This window comes from Melospiza georgiana, chromosome 10, assembly GCF_028018845.1.
Source record: "Melospiza georgiana isolate bMelGeo1 chromosome 10, bMelGeo1.pri, whole genome shotgun sequence".
NCBI classification, from domain to species: Eukaryota; Metazoa; Chordata; class Aves; order Passeriformes; family Passerellidae; genus Melospiza; species Melospiza georgiana.
This window is the reverse complement of record NC_080439.1, coordinates 4,324,813-4,340,632: the sequence shown is the minus strand read 5'-3', so window position 1 is coordinate 4,340,632 and position 15,820 is coordinate 4,324,813. Positions and strand designations below refer to the sequence as shown.

At 47.3% G+C, this 15,820-nt stretch overlaps 1 protein-coding gene across 4 annotated transcripts in view; it reads left to right on the top strand.

Moving 5' to 3' along the window:
* The window catches only part of TNIK (TRAF2 and NCK interacting kinase), a 145,420-nt gene that overhangs the window by 109,752 nt on the left and 19,848 nt on the right, over nt 1-15,820 (top strand). For 2 of the 4 annotated variants that reach the window (XM_058031364.1, XM_058031363.1), the window contains 5 exons: nt 4,075-4,239; nt 5,888-6,127; nt 8,330-8,436; nt 11,295-11,458; nt 12,545-12,642. In XM_058031364.1, the coding sequence (XP_057887347.1) occupies nt 4,075-4,239; nt 5,888-6,127; nt 8,330-8,436; nt 11,295-11,458; nt 12,545-12,642 (774 nt within the window). Of the gene's footprint in view, nt 1-4,074; nt 4,240-5,887; nt 6,128-8,329; nt 8,437-11,294; nt 11,459-12,544; nt 12,643-13,362; nt 13,387-15,820 lie in introns of all 4 variants that reach the window. The other 2 variants (XM_058031366.1, XM_058031365.1) reach the window with 2 other exon arrangements.

The window sequence follows — 15,820 nt, the reverse complement described above, 5'->3', positions numbered from 1 at the left end:
AGGGCATGTGAGAAGGAGAGTGAATCCCTCCTGGAGGGGTTCAGCCTGTCTGGGGGCTTGTGGACATAGAATCATATAATTCAATTAAGGGGTTGGAATGGACCTTGAAGATCACCTCCTCATTCTCCTTCCTGCCATGTCCACAAGTCTGCAGGGTCAGGGGTGAATGCAGAGGGTGATGGTTGTGAGGTTCTTTGCTGAGCCCTAATTCTGCATAGGCAGGGGTTGGACAGCTTTTCCCCAGGCTCAGGGCTGTATCCCTTGGGGTTGCTCTTTCCTGATTTTTTTCTCTCAGGCAAAAAGAGAGGATTGTAATAGTTGTGAGATCTTGAATATTAATTATTGCTAGTCTGAATAGTCTTGAAAAGATTTAAGACATGCATGTCTGCAGTGCAGATTCAGAACCATGTGCAGACTCTTTCTCCTTAATCTCTTTGTGGTGACTCCAGTAAGACTGGTGCCTGCTCTTTCTATTCATTTTTCTAAAATTCCATCATCATTCTCCAGCCCTTTTTAGTGTAAGAAGAGGTTTGATGAGTGGGATTGCAGATGAGGTGTTCCAGATGTGCTGAGCTGCCTCTGATGAGAGAGGCTTCCACCTGGGTGGTTCCTCTGCAGCTCTGTGCAGAACTGGGTCACTCTTGTCCATCTGCTGGGAGGCTGAGAGTAGGTAGTGGGCAGGGAAAAGGGAATAAACTCTGTCTTTTATTGCCTGGTTTTAAGTAAACCCTCTAGAACCTTGCTTAAGTGCTTCTGGCACTGTCTGCAAAACTTCAGCAAAGATATGTAAAAAAGAATATTATTTTTTTATCTGGGGTGAAGGAAAAGAGTGCTGGATTTAGCTTTCCCTTTCAAACACAAAGGCCCATTTCTTCTGTTTCCTGGGGCTGGCATCGTTTTGATGCTGTCCCTGGAAGCAGGACATTGGGAACTGCACAGTGTTAATAAGAGCAGCAGAACATGGCCTCTTCCCCTTTGCCAAAATCATAGGAAAGATGAGGTTTCCTGTTGTTGGGGAACTTCTCCAGCTTCCACCAATTAGCTCTCCAAACCATTTATTCCTTACCTGTGTCACTCTGTCTGGTTTCTAATTAAATGCTCCAAGCTGTGGCATCTTTCTGCTGTTGGGAGCAGTAGTTTGATGTACTGCCTCAGCAAAGCCCCCTTGGGAATCTCCCAGAATGACTCCTCTTGCCTCCATCCTGTTTTATCTTCTGTTTAGTCCTACTTTTAACACAATTCAGGTACTTTGCTGCATATATTGAAGGCCCACCTTTGCTGGCTCCACAGATAGATTTGTGCTGATACTTAATGAGCCCACCATGGTTTTTGTTACAGTTTAGCAATTTCCATACCCAGCCCATGCATGCTAATTTAACAGAAATATTGAGACTTTGTTTTCCTGTGGGAACAATGAAAAGACAAGTCTGGTGCTCAGCCTACAGTTTCTGGAGGCTGTGCAAAGCTTATTTGGATATTTCCTGAGGATTTTGCATTACATCCCATACTGCCCTTGTTTTTATGCTTTTTTGGTATCAAGTCTTCTCTTGTAGGAGCTTGATCACCACGGCTGAGCCCTCCTCATGCTGTGCCTGTCTTTGCTTTTCACACCTCTCCTTTATGCACACATTTTCCCACCCCACTGGTTTTCACAGGGTGACCCCAAGACCCTGCAGGAGTGGGATGAAGCATCGGAGTGAGGCTGTGAGACTCACCCTGTGGTCATGTCCCTGCATCCCCTGGTTGAGGGGCTGGCCTGTTGGTGATGACAAAGCTGTGGGTGAGGATCCAGCCTGTGCTGCATCTCTCACAGCTTCCCCAGAGCACAGACAAGGATTTCTCTTGATGCTGAACGAAACAGTCTGAGCAGATAGTCCTGCCAAAACGCATGGATGCACACTCCCTTCTGCTGCCCCTTCTACTCATCTTCTGGTTACCCAGGGTTATGCACTGGAAGCTAACTTGGGATGTAGCTTGGATGCTGTCCCAGACCTGTCCTGTTTTTCCAGGCACATCTCTTATAATTATGGACTGTTTGGGCTTTTTTGGAGATCATGTTGGGACCCTCTGGTGATCCAGCCAGGGATGTGGCATTAGCACTCTGAGCTGTGGTCCTGGAATTAGCAGCTCCCTTTGTTACTGACTTTCCTGTTATGGATCAGTATTTGCTGAACAAGGTGTTGCAGATAGCCAGGTACAGCTTGGTCAGATGAAGGATGGATTTGGGCAGGAATATACCACACATGATTGTGCAGAAAGGAGGGGACAAGTTTCCACATTTTCCACATGGTGGCTGGACCCCATGGTGCTTTCCCACTGTTCAGAGCTTCCCTGAGAGAACTCAGGGCTCAGCTGTGCATCATGAGCTGTTCTGTTCTCTGCAGCAGCCAACACCCACAATCAGCTCCTCCTTCAGTCCCCATGGCTTTTTTCCTGCTCTCACTTTGAAGTGATGTATTAAGACATTAGCAATCCTTTACTGGGACTGCACAGACACTGCTAAGGATGTTTCCTGTTTGGGGAACCTTGAGTTCAGTTAGAGATGGTCTGTACTGGAGCAATGATGAACATCTGAAGGATTTTGCTGCTTTTTCCCCCTTTCTGCCTAACAGTGGAATCAGTAGGGCCCCACCAAGCACAGCTGGAGAATTGCAAAAGCATCTTTTGCTGTGCTGGTCCCACAAGGTGCAAATGAGGAGATACTGGCAGTGGGAAATCAAGCACCTTTCTCCTTCCCAGTACCCAGACATCCCAATTTGATCCCTCTCCTGCCTTCTCCTGCCCACCAGCTTGGAGATCCTCCACAATCAGCTGCACCTTGGAGCCCGGTGTTGTGCTGGGAGCAGCTGGGGCGCAGCGGCTCCGTCTCCGCCTGTCGCTGTCCCTGCCAGGGCTTGGCTGAGGAGGAGATGGACTGGAGCAGCCGTGACCCAGCACTCAGGCTGCTGCTCGCTTTTCAGAGGCAGTTCTCCTTCCCACCCTGCTCCTCTTCCCATCCCTTTGTCTCCTTGGGCACTGCTGAGCAGAGCTTTGCACGGCCTCTGCTTGCTGGTGGGAAGTTGTGGTGACCTTCTAGGACACAGCAGTAGCCCAGGCTACTTAAACTGAAGAAACAGTCCATAACACAAATTTCTTACCTAGATTTAACTCTGTCTCGTGCTCAGTCTCTGAAAAGGATTCATTTTTATTCATATAATGGTTCTTTTGTTTCATGAGTATTTATTTAAAGAAGAGCTGTGGTTCTTTCCAAGCAAACCTGTTGTCAAGATTGCCTTTTACTGTGGCATCATCCACAGTGGAACCAAGACATGCTAGGGGTATTTAACACTTTAATGACACATAAATAAAATACACATCAGATCCCGAGGTATCAAAAATTCTGCATAGCATATTCTGCCTGAATATCAATGCACAGCCTAGCTGCAGGATGGCACGGCTGGGTGAGCTGAAAGCACCGTGTTCCCATCAAGGGGAGCTGAAAGCAGTGGGCTTGGGGTTGATGTTCTCTCTCAGTAAAGGAGGTTTTTTCCCTCCCATACATGACAAGGTGCCAGACTCAGTAAATTCAGATCAAAGCCAACATTTTTCTGGCTGCCATGTTTATTCTTTTATTCAGATCAAACAAAACTACCCGTTGTGGTGTTTATAACAGTGAAGGAAAATGGTTCCCTTGCTCAAAGATCCATTTGAGAAGAAGCAAGAGCTTCTCGGGAGTATTCTTCTAGGAACATCTCTCTGAGGCATGCTGCCTTTTCTTTATGTTTTCTTTTTAGTTTCTTTATTTTTTCCATTTCATATTCAGAAATTAATGAAGCGTATAAATCCAAGCATTTTCATGCCTTTAAAATGCATTTTTTGCACAGTTTGATGGAAATCTTGGATTCCATGATCACAGAATCACTTAGGTTGGGAAACACCTCCAAGATCATCAAGTCCAGCCTGTGAGTGATCACCACCTTGGTTAAGCAATAGATACGCTATGCCTGAGGAGAAAGGAGGTTTCTGTATGTTCGTGCCTACCCTGGATCCCGTTGGAATGGGTTTTTGGGCTCTGACTGTCCCGGTGTCGCGCAGGTGGAGGAGCGCTCGCGGCTCAACCGGCAGAGCTCGCCGGCCATGCCCCACAAGGTGGCCAACAGGATTTCTGACCCCAACCTGCCTCCTCGCTCCGAGTCCTTCAGCATCAGCGGCGTGCAGCCAGCCCGGACGCCGCCCCTGCTCCGGCCCGTGGACCCGCAGGTAACGGTGCTCCCCCTGCCAGGGTGCTGGGGGTGCTGGTAAGGAGACGAGGAGTGATGGATGGATGGCGGGGAAATAGCGGCTGGCTCCCTGGATTCTCAGCCTTAAGCATGTTCATGAGTAAGAGCAGCATCTGCATGCATGAGTGTGTTCCTCTTGTCACCTCCATGTGTTAGCAACATCACGCTGGTTTGTACCTTCCTTTGAAGCATCACGTACTGGTTACTGCTAGAAACAAGCTGGAGGACCAGGAGGAGCTGCTGCTCTGGGCCAGTGCAGCCGTTGCTCTGGTCCTCTTTGGATCTGGTTTATGTAAAGGCCTAAAACCACAGAGCCTGGTACAAAAGACCCGGGATGCTTTGATGCTGGGGATCATCAGAAAGAGGTTTTGCTTTCTTTGCCGCTTTGATTCAAGGTTTTGTTTTGGTTTTCCATTGAGTTGACATCAGTCACAAACACATCTGGAGAGGGCATAGATCACCATGACTGTCACAGAGGAGGGGCATTGTTATTCTAGAAGTTTCTCCCAGCCATGAGATCTACAAGAACTCTGCCACCAAAAGCTGTAGGAGTGTCAGTGCTGGCTCTGGTCCAGCCGCTGGAATTGCTCCCACAGATCCACAGACTCCAGCAGGGATTTCAGAGGGAAATACAAAGCCTTTGCTCCAGGTTCAGCTGGGCTTTCTATGGAATATGTGCCAACTAAGTGCCAGCCACGTGTGGCACCTCCAGAACAGAGCCAGCCTTAAACAAAAATGTGCAGGAAAGCCCTGAAATATACTTTTTTTGTATGCAATTGGAAAGTGGGCAAAACCCCACTTCACTGTCATCCCTCTGACTGACCAAGTAATTTTCAGTGACTTTCTTGGTGTCCCATACCATCAGCAGCTACAGAGACTTTTGTTTGGCAATAAAATACCCATGAAAGTGTTGCTTGAAGCCCAGAGCCCCGTGTCAGTGTGTGTGTGCATACTCCTGTACCCTTGAGACATGGACACATACAGAGATCTGTATGTAGAAATTTCAAATAAAAGTCACGTCCCTGTTGTATCAATGGAGTGCAGCTTCACAGAGTCCTGGGAAGGAGCTCTGATTTCACAAACTGTAACCTTGTGATTTTCTCACATTTCCCAGAACAGATGTCATTATTCCTTAAACTTGCAACCTGTAGGGCTAATCCTTGGGAGCCACCAAGACCTATAGAAGCTCATGCCTCAAGATATTTTTTAAGCCATCTATGCCTCAGAATTCCTGATGATTTTTTTAATCAGTTATTATTTATTATCGTTTCCTTCTTTTTGTTTTTCTTCATTTTTAACATGGAAAATCCATGCCAAACCTCATTAGTACAACCACGGAGGTGCAGGTGAAGGAGCTGGACTTTGGGCCAGCAGCAGCAGAGCCTGGGGCGGGCACGGCGTGTGCGGGAGTGTGATTTTTAACAGATCTTGCCTTGAAGTGATGTAAGTCAGAAGTTCCTGAAATCAAGGCAGTGCTGATCTCAGACCAAGGGGGCTTTTCAGTGCATCCAAAGTGCTAATCAAAATAAATTTTTTTTTAATCAAATTTAAAAATTTTTTTAATTCCGTTTTTATTTTTTTTTTAGCCTCCATTTTGACTGATAGTTCTGTTTTGACTTGGTGCTTAGATTCCACATCTGGTCACTGTGAAATCCCAAGGAAGCTCCTTGTCTGGGTCTCAGTCACTGCATGAACAGCCTGCAAAGGGACTGGCTGGGTTTCAGGAGGCTCTGACGGTGACCTCTCACCGCACTGAGATGCCAAGGCAGAACTCGGACCCCACCTCAGAAAACCCTCCTCTGCCCCCTCGCATTGAAAAGTTTGACCGAAGTTCTTGGTTACGGCAGGAGGAAGACATTCCACCAAAGGTAACACAACCACTCCTCACTTTCAGCACCTCAGAGCTGAGTCCCTCTGGCGAAGCAAAGTGGGCAGGACTGAGTCCACCCCGAGGCTCTGCAGCAGGGGCTGACCCACCCAGGGGCTGCGTTTCCTCAGGACATGCTGGGAGCTGCTCTTGGCTGCAAAATAGCTGCAAAACAGCACTGCCCTCCAGCAAAGAAAGTTCTAGAGCTCAGACAGAGGCCAAAACAAATTAATCTCTTCTCTCCCTTGGATAAAAAACAACCTTCTGCTTAAATGGAATTATAGGAACATAAAATTTGTCATACTCAATAAGACAGGTCCTTTTTAGTCCAGTACCGTGCCTCCAGTTGCAATCAATATTGATGGAAGACTTGTAAGGGCTCCAGCAGCTTTATACATGCATTGACATTTTGGCAGTGTCTGGCAGTACCTCTTTAATTAGGATTCTTCTGGACCAGTATTTCGATTGTGTTGTTTATACACCTTCACTTGGGAAGAATTATAACTTGGCCATTAAAGCTGCCCTTACAGTGAATCAGTGCTCAGCCAGGAGGATTTTTACAGAGGAGAAATGATTATAAATTGATTAGTGACAGGGAGGCGGTATTTGTCCCTGATTGAGAGGCAGTTTTTCTGTGTATTTACAAAGTGAGTAACTTGCCTTTTGAAGAGCAAGGTCACAGTCACCAGGTAAGCCTCCCTGTGCAGGGGATCTGTGGTGGTGTCATGGGTGTTGATAATGCTCCTGTTTCTGCTGTCACCAAGCAAGAGGGGACATCAGTGCTCTGCTGAAGGCAGCAGCAAGCCAACAGCTCCTGGAACTGTCTGTGTGCTTGGCTCCTCCATCGTGCAGGGGGGTGGCTGCCTGGTTTTAACCTAATTAAGAAAAAGCCCTGCAATTTAATGTTGGCTTTTGCCATGAGTCCTTTGAGAAGGACGCTAGGCCGCAGCAATGCCCTGCGTGGTGAGACCATGGCTGCTGGGAGAAACGCTGTTTCTCCAGCACTCTGCAGTGCTTTCCCCCTTGGCTGAGGGAAGATGGACGCTGGAAGGGATCCACCAGATCACATTTAGGGCTGGTGTGTTGGCAGTTCCACCCCAGAGGAGCCTGACTGCACACTGGGCTGCCCAAGGTGAGTTTGGGGTGTTTGGAGGCAGGAGAGAAAGGACTGCCCTGAGAGGCAGGACAGGCTGTCTCCGTGGTCCAGGGTCTTGTTTCTGCCAGTGCTTGTGGCTGGATGCTTCAGAGGAAGGTGAAAAACTCCCCAAGTCCTGACTGCAGAGTACCCTGCCTGGAGGGGAGACTGCTTTGTGCTGGGACAAGCTGCAGCTGGTGATGCTGCAGTCCAGACTCTCTAAATCTTCTCTTATCTTACCTAATGGAACCGTGTGTTTATTCTTAAAAAAGCCAAGCCTAATCCTTTTTCTTGCTAATCCTGACGAGCCCTTGGCCTTTCTGTTACCTGGTGCAAGGTATTGAACCAGGTGAGTATTGTCTTGCCTCTGCACATCACTGAGGTGCTGGAGTCACTGCAACTGTGACCATGCAGTGATGCCTGAGCTCCCACGGGATGGGGCAGAGGTCAGGGTCACCTGTCACTGCCCCTCTAGGCTGTGGTTGGCTTTGGGTGCTCGTGCTGAGCCCTTCTGCCAGCAGCAAGGTTTGGCAGTGGCATCTGAAGCTCAGTGGAGGTCACAGTGTCTAATCCCAGTGTTAGGTGGGTCAGTCTGGGTCTTCCCACTGTCAACCCTCTTGTTTGTCCACCAGTCAACACCTTTTGTCTGCTGGCATGTGTCATATCTGAGCTAGATAGAAAACCTCTGTTGTGGCTGTAGAAATGCACTTCAGTCTGAATTTTACCTTAAAAATTACTTGTATGGGTTTTGTTAGATTTAAATTATATATGTGTGTGTGTATATATGTGCATACATTTCTTCTAGATGTAAGTGCCTTTTTTGGTGGTAGTCAGGCTGCTCTGGGGGCTCCTGTGCCAGGAGCATCCCTGATACCACCTTTGCTGCTTGCTGCTGCCTCACACTCCAGTGATCCCTTCTAAAAGCTGAGAGCCTTGTCTTTCATAATTGCCCTAAATACTGCCTTTCTCTCAGTGGGAAATCAGTTGTAAATCAGCCTTGAGGCAGAGCTGGAAGGTGATCTGTGATGGCTCAGGTGGGTGACTGCAGATGTCTCCATTCTTTTCCAGGTGCCTCAAAGAACCACTTCCATATCCCCTGCCCTGGCAAGGAAGAACTCCCCGGGCAATGGCAGCGCCCTGGGGCCACGGCTGGGCTCCCAGCCCATCAGGGCAAGGTGAGGGCATGCAGGGGATGGAGAGGATGGGCAGTGTGGAGGTTCCAGTTGTGGGTTTCTCTGGGTCTGGATTGAAGGCACTTAAGACAGTAATTTGTGTTTGGACTCAGGTGTTTATTATTTCTTATCAGTAAAACAGTCTCACTGCTGTGAGTTTGGCAGCTTGTCATTACAAGACACAAAACGGCCAACAATCGTTAGAAGGTCTTTTAAGACTAAACTGTCCAATTAAGAACTGACACCTGGATTATTTTCCCTTTTAACCCAATAACTGATTCCAAAAAGCTGCAATGGGGACTTTTCTGCCCAATTACCAAATGCCACCCAAACCCATGGAGAAGAAGGAAGAAGAAGCATGAAGAAGAAACCCAGGACAACACGCTGTGCCCTCCATCTTGCTTCTATCCACAACATACTAAAAATCCCAAAACCTAAATTTCTCACCAGCTGATACACCTACACTACTCTCTGTAATCTATTTCACTTTTTGGACTTTTGTGGATACCAGTCTATCTTGAAGTCTGGGAAACTTTCTCCATGAATGAGGGTCAAAGTCAGTGCTGCCCTGGGGGTCAGGGCACCCCAGAGCAGACAGAGAAATATTCCCTGAGTGCCCTAGGTTTCCCCAGGGCAGGAGTGACCCTGGTGTGCCACTGCTGCACTGCCTGGCATTGCCCAGCTGGGAGCACAGACAGGGGCTGGGTCCAGCCCTGCTTTAGCTGACTGAACACCACCTGCAAGGCTTCTCTTGTGCTTGGGATGAATTTTTGCATCCAACAGTGATTTGTACTGACAAGGCTTGGAGTTTCCCTGGAGGCTTTGCTCCCTTCCTGAATGAATTCCTGGGCATTGCAGGGTTTGGAGGTGGATGCTGCATCTGCTGCTGTGGAGGCAAACAGGAGTTTGGGTGCTCCCCTTGCTGGATTTAGGTCCTGGTTCTCACCTCCTGCATGTCAGTGGGTCCCTGTAAGCCAGTGGGGAGGTCTCAGTGGTACATTCCATACATTTCTTATGCATCAGAGTGGTTTTTCATAGATAATGACTGAGGAATGTGCTGCAGGACAGACACTCATGCAGCCAGCTGAGATCTTCTCTAGATGTTGATCAAGGATTAAATTCTTTCAGCTTCCTAGGACTGGGCCTTCACCTCAGGCAGATCCAGCTCTGGGAAGGTGCAGTGCCACTGCTGTGGCCCCATCCCTGCCGTGCCACAGCTGTCCCTGGGCATGTCTAAAACGAGCAGGGAGGCTGACAGGCTCTGCTCAGAGCTGGATGTTAAAAACACAGCTTAGTCATGCGAGAGCCTGTCTGTGATTCACAGAACAGACCTCAGACAGGCAGATCCTGGGAGAAATGCAAGTTCCAATTAGCCTTGCGTGAGGGAGCTCCTTGGCTGCTTCCTCCTGCCTTGTCCTCAGAGGGGGAGGTCAAAAAGTGACTGTGGGGATGTTCATGGGCTGTGCTGTCACCAGTGTGAGCAATGCCTCCCTTTCCAGCTCACTGCCCCTCTGTGCTTCAGCAAACTCACAGGCAGCAGCCCCAAGTCACTGCAGGGACAGCAGCAGGAGGAAGAGAATTTTTTGTTGTTCTTTTCTTTTTTTTTTTTTTTAATTAGAGAAAAAGCATATCATGGTTTGTTGCTCTTCTTTGCCAAAAGCTGAAACATTTTGAATTCTTGAAAATGTTGCTATTTTAATTAGCTGTTGCTTGAAGGACAGTTTAAAATGCAGAGGGATATTGGACTGCGTAATCTTTATAAGTGATGGTATTGAAAGTAAAAAGGATAATGGAAAGCTGGGATTCAAACTGAAGGTTGCCCAGTGTTTCCTAACCCTCAGTCTGGTTGGTGCAGGTAAATACATCAGTTGCCAAAATTTTCAAATATACTTCATTAGTTAATTTAGCTAAGGATTTCAGCCATAGAGCCTGAGCTGGAGGCCTTCAGTTTGATGAAAATTGGAAATTATTAGGATGCTACCACGTGTCCCTTAAACTTGTCATTGAAATTATTTTATACTTTATTTCTCTCACACTAATGTAATATTTTTCCTTTTTCCCCGTTTCTTCTATTGGTTCTTGGTTTTCCCCATGCATAAATACAAATATTACAAAAATATCCCATCTTTTATTTGTCACCCAGTTGTGACAAATGAGGGAATATTTACTATACATTTTAAAGAGGCCTTTGAATAAGATCACTTCCAGAAACACTGTATAAAACCAAATTGCCTAACTCTGCATGAACATCTCTTCTGATGTCATTTCAATGCCAAATAAGAATTAATTTCCTAAAGGCATCTGATACCCAGAGAGATATTAGTCACTCCTTGTGTATCAAGGGCACTTTTTATTCTAGATTTATCTGTGTTCACAAGGGTGAGAGAAATCAAGGAGGAAAAGTGGATATCTGATGCAAGTTTGAAGTGAAGCCATGAAAATTTGGGACTGTGAATTAAGTGGTACAAGAGATCTGCAGCCTTGCTGCAAATTGGAGATCCTTGCTTTGCTGAAATCTTTGTCTAACAGCACATCACAAATTCCTGCATTTACGAAGAATTTTGGTGGCTAATTAGGTAACTCCAGCTTTGCAAATCTACAGATCAAGAGCAAGGAATCTTTTAATGGTTGCCAAATTTTATAAAATAAGAGCAGAGAGCTACTCCAGGCAATTTTTTTTTGTTGTTATGTGGTCATAGGGCACCCAAAGTTGGTGATCTCAGCCCTGTCTCGTCCAGCTGAGGAGGACTCTGGGGGCCTTTGCAGCCACCCCTGTCAGTGTGGGCAGGGTCTGGAGCCCTGGGGTGGGTGGGTGTGTGTGACCCTGGCTGATGGTGCCCCTCTGTTCTGCCCTCCTGCAGCAACCCAGACCTGAGGAGGACAGAGACCATCGTGGAGAGCCCCTTGCAGAGGACCAGCAGTGGCAGCTCCTCCAGCTCCAGCACTCCCAGCTCCCAGCCCAGCTCCCAGGGTGGGTCCCAGCCTGGCTCCCAGGCTGGCTCCAGCGAGCGCAACAGAGTCAGAGGTGAGCTTGGGCACGTCCCTCGGCCCCAGGCACACTTTGGGAGGGCAAGAGACGTGTGATCTCATGCTTGTTTTCTAAAAAACTTAAAAATCAAAGGATCCATCATTTCTGATGTGCTTTTGTGACCTGCTGGCCTCCATGCAGACGGAGTTGCCAACAGCCCCATTTCCCTGGAGGCTGATGTAAGATGGCCACAGCATCTCACTGCCAAGTAGCCCTGGCAGAAGGAGATGGGAGTTATGCTTTAGGGTAAACAGAGAAAACAAGCAGTGTGCTTCCTGTCTTCATCCACTCAGGTGCACCTCTCCTGATGTGGTTTCTTTGGGAGTGTGTTTCACTTTTAATTGATATATTTTTTTTTGAGGGGCTTCATCTTTGTGCCGGAGATAGAATCAGAGGAGTGACATAACCTATAAGAAGCTTTCTCTCAAGTGCTTTCACCAGGCAGCCATGCTGACATGAGATTTATGTGTGTAGCCAAATTGTTCCCTCTCACCCTAGAGCCCCTCTTAAAGATATTCCATTCCCCTGTTTGATGGCAGTGGAGTAGTAGAGTTGCCACAGCTCGTACACCCACTCATCTGCATTCTGGCACAGCCCCACAATTCCATTCCCCAGGGCTGAAGAGCTTTAAGACAAATGCTGCCTCCATGCCTTGAATATTTTATGACTTGGCCATAAGATGATGGTGTCTGTTGTTGAAACCATCAGTCCTCTAGGTACTCAATAAAAGGAGTTTGTAACCCATTGTCATTTCAGGCTTGGTTTTGCTTTTACTAATGAGGAATCCTGTGACAAATATTGTCCTAGCGATGTCAGATGCTGCAGAGCTTTTCATTTATCATATGCCCTGCTCTTCTGCAAAGTAAATTTGTTTCTTTAGTAGGAAAGGAGCAGTAACTCTGTGAGAGGGCTGTTGGTGGAGGCTGGGCAGGATCATGGCTTCTCTTGGTGGAGAAGCAGAAAGGAGCAGGAGGGTTTTTGAAGACAGTAAAAGCAAAGTGATGATGAAGGCCCCGTGACAGGATGTAGTGATGGATTTTGGCAGCGTTTTAATTCCCACTCTCTCCTCCTGCCTTTCACCAGGGAATGCCAAGCCCGAAGGGTCCCCTGTGCTCTCCCATGAGCCCGCCAAGGTCAAGCAGGAGGACAACAGGGACGTGACACGACCGAGCCGACCCGCTGTGAGTGCTCAATTCCTTCCCATGGGAATGCTGCCAGCTGGCTTGGCCGCGTTTCCCTTTGGTGCGGTGGCACAACCGCGGGGACCCCAGAAACGAGGCTAGCACTGCTGCTGCTCCAGCTGAGAGACTGGACAGCAGCAGTACAGCAAGAGCCCCTGGGAGATTTGAATGCTTAAGAGAGTGCATGAGTTTTTACCAGGAGCCCAAGCCTAGGGGAAAGCTCTTAAGCCCGTGTTTCCAGGCGAAGCAGACGCTTAAGGGCTTTGCTAGCTTGGGCGCGGCGGTGGCCGATGGCACATGGTTGTGTTCCGTGCTGCATGTCCCCCGCAGCACCCGCCCAGGGATGCTCTGCTCGTGAAGGCTGGGGAACCAACCAGCCCCCGACAGCCTTCCCAGCTTAAAACCCCACCTGGTAGTGGTCTCTGTACAATCCCCTTCTATTATTCTGAGCAAAATCTCATCCGAAGTGTTTCCTCCTGGTTTAATGCTGTTGACATTTGTATCTTAAAACTGCAGAGTCGGCCTAAAAGCTATATGAATTTCTACTGCTTCTCTATTTTAATGTGTATTAATGTTTTGTTGATGATGTTTTTTTTCTCTACACTCCACAGCGTTGAGCTAACAATTCTAATTTTATTTCTAACCTGCTTGCCCTTCCTCTGGCTTTTTCCTGTCCCGATCTGTTTCCTCTGATGCTGATTATTCTTCCTTTACCCACAGAGCTATAAGAAAGCTATAGATGAGGTTAGTGATATCTTTTCTCAGTGGGTCATGCCTGTGCAAGGTTGACTAGTTAGTGCTTAATTCCGAGCTGGGTTTTCTTGGTGCTGTTGATAAAGGTGGCGATGCGATCTCGGGTCGGACGGGAGAGCGAACCGGTGCCGTTCCGGTGTCGGGAGGGGACAGCACTGCTGGTGTGCTCTGCTCAGCCCTGGGCTGCCCAAAACCTGCTGGCCACGCCACTTGCATGGAGGCCAGGGCAGAGGCATCCCAGTGCTCGCGTGGGGGAGCAGGTGGTGCTGCTGCTGTTGGAAGGAGAAGGAGCCAGAGCGGAGGTTTCTCGCGCCGGTGGAGGAGGTCGGGCAGCCTGGACCCCTCACCACATTCTGCTCTCAGCCACAGCCCCTGGCCACCTGCTGATTTCAGTGGGACCATCAAGTGCTTTTTGAAATGTGTTCTAAGCCTAATTCAAAACAAGGCACTTGAAAAACAGGAGTGGGTTGTTCATTCTCACGGACCAGCATCCACTGCAAATCCTGTCAGCAGAGCCATCTCGGATGTTGATGGCAGTGCTGGTCCTCATTCATCCTCTTAAAAATGAGAGTCCTCAAGTACACCTTTTTCACTTAGGATAATATTTTAAATGTGCATCTGGCAGTGGTGGATGTTTAAACATTCATGGGACAAGACCCAGCATTCCTGATTTAACATTTAACTTGCCTCACACACGCATCGCTGTGCACACTGCAGATACTGGTAACTGCAGGGCTGTAGCAGAAAGCACTGGTTTCAGCAGCCTCTTTCCTCCAAAAATAGAAGATATGAAAGAAGGAAGATGTGCTGGTTAGTTAACTTGTTCTCTTGGATAAAATATGAGCAATACATTTTGTTTAATGAGGTGCTTTGTTAAGAAAAAAAGCACATAAATCAGTGTCTAAATAGGCAGCATGTGTGCTGAATTCAAGCTCAAGGAGCAGTGTGATTTTGGAAACCAATCTGACTTGATTCCAGCAAATATTAAATCTCAAGAAGGCTTTGTAATTAAAAGTAATTAAAGAGCACCGACACTGCTGACTTATGTATTATGTCACCCTCAGTAATAACACTTGGAACATGTGTGGAACTACAGAGCACTTTCTCTCTGGTTGTCAGATTGTTTTTGGTCCAGGAGCAACTTGGTGAAGCTGTTTAATCCTACAAAGTGCTCATTACTTAAACAAAATTATAGCATCAAAGAATTAACCATCCCGAGGCAAAGCTTTAACTAGGAAATATGAGTTATCTGATGATATTGTCTGGGAGTATTACTGTTCTTATAACTTTCAAATTAGTTATTAAAAAGTAATTAAGCTGATTTTTAAAGTACCTGACTATCTTCTAGTGATGGCCAAAAAAGGCTGATAGGGTGCCTTGAAGCATATTAGAAGTGGAAGGTGTAAAAAAGAAATAATTTTCACAGTCCAGTGCTGTGACAGGAAGGAGATCAGTGCTAGTCCTGCACTGCAGAAGTCCAGCTGCAGTTTTAAGAGGCTCTTACACAGTCCTAAAATCCCTTTTAAAGTGCGAGGCTCTAATTCAATTCCAAGGCAAGTGCTCAATAAAGAGCATGTTTGATACTCTAAATGGAAGGCATTGTTAAGCTGCTCAAATTGTCACTGATTCGTATTTAGGAAAAGAAGCGGTCGTATCATAGAAGCTGCTACAGCACTAATTAAAATAATTAGTTGTCGTGACTGCAGATTTGACTCTATTTCAATCTCAAACATGTTGGCATCGAAAAGGAGCTCTTAAATACCACAATCTCTCTTTAATCATGGTAAAGAGCCTTTCTTTAAAGGTACAGAGACCATTTGGAGGGACGCAGAACTACAGAATCAGAGAATGGTTTGGGTTGGAAGGGACCTTAAAGTTCATCTTGTTCCACCCCACCCAGTCCATGAACAGGGACGCCTTCCACTATCCCAGGTTGCTGCAAGCCTCATCCATCCTGGCCTTGAACATTTCCAGGGATAGGGCAGCCACAGCTTCCCTGAGCCACCTGTGCCAGCGCCTCACCACAGCCTGAATAAGGAATTTCTTCCCAATATCTAATCTAAACCTACTCTCTGTCAGTTTGAAGCCATTCCCCTTTGTCCTGTCACTCCATACCCTTGTCCAAAGTCCCTCTCCAACTCTACTGGAGCCTCTTTAGGTGCTGGAAGATGCTCTGAGGTCTCCCTGTGGGACTTTGTCTTCACCAGGCTGAACAACCCATATAAAACCCATCACAGGTACCTGCTGTGAAACAGAGATTGACAAATCAAAAAAAAAAAAAAAAAAAACAAAAAAAGCCTTTTTTGGGATGCTTATACTTCTGGGTCTGATGCAAAGCTCTCCAACTCTCCAAAATCCAGGGGAGTCTCTCTGTCAGAGCCTGGGCAGGGCAGACCTGGGAGCAGAATGTGTGGCTGCCACCGGT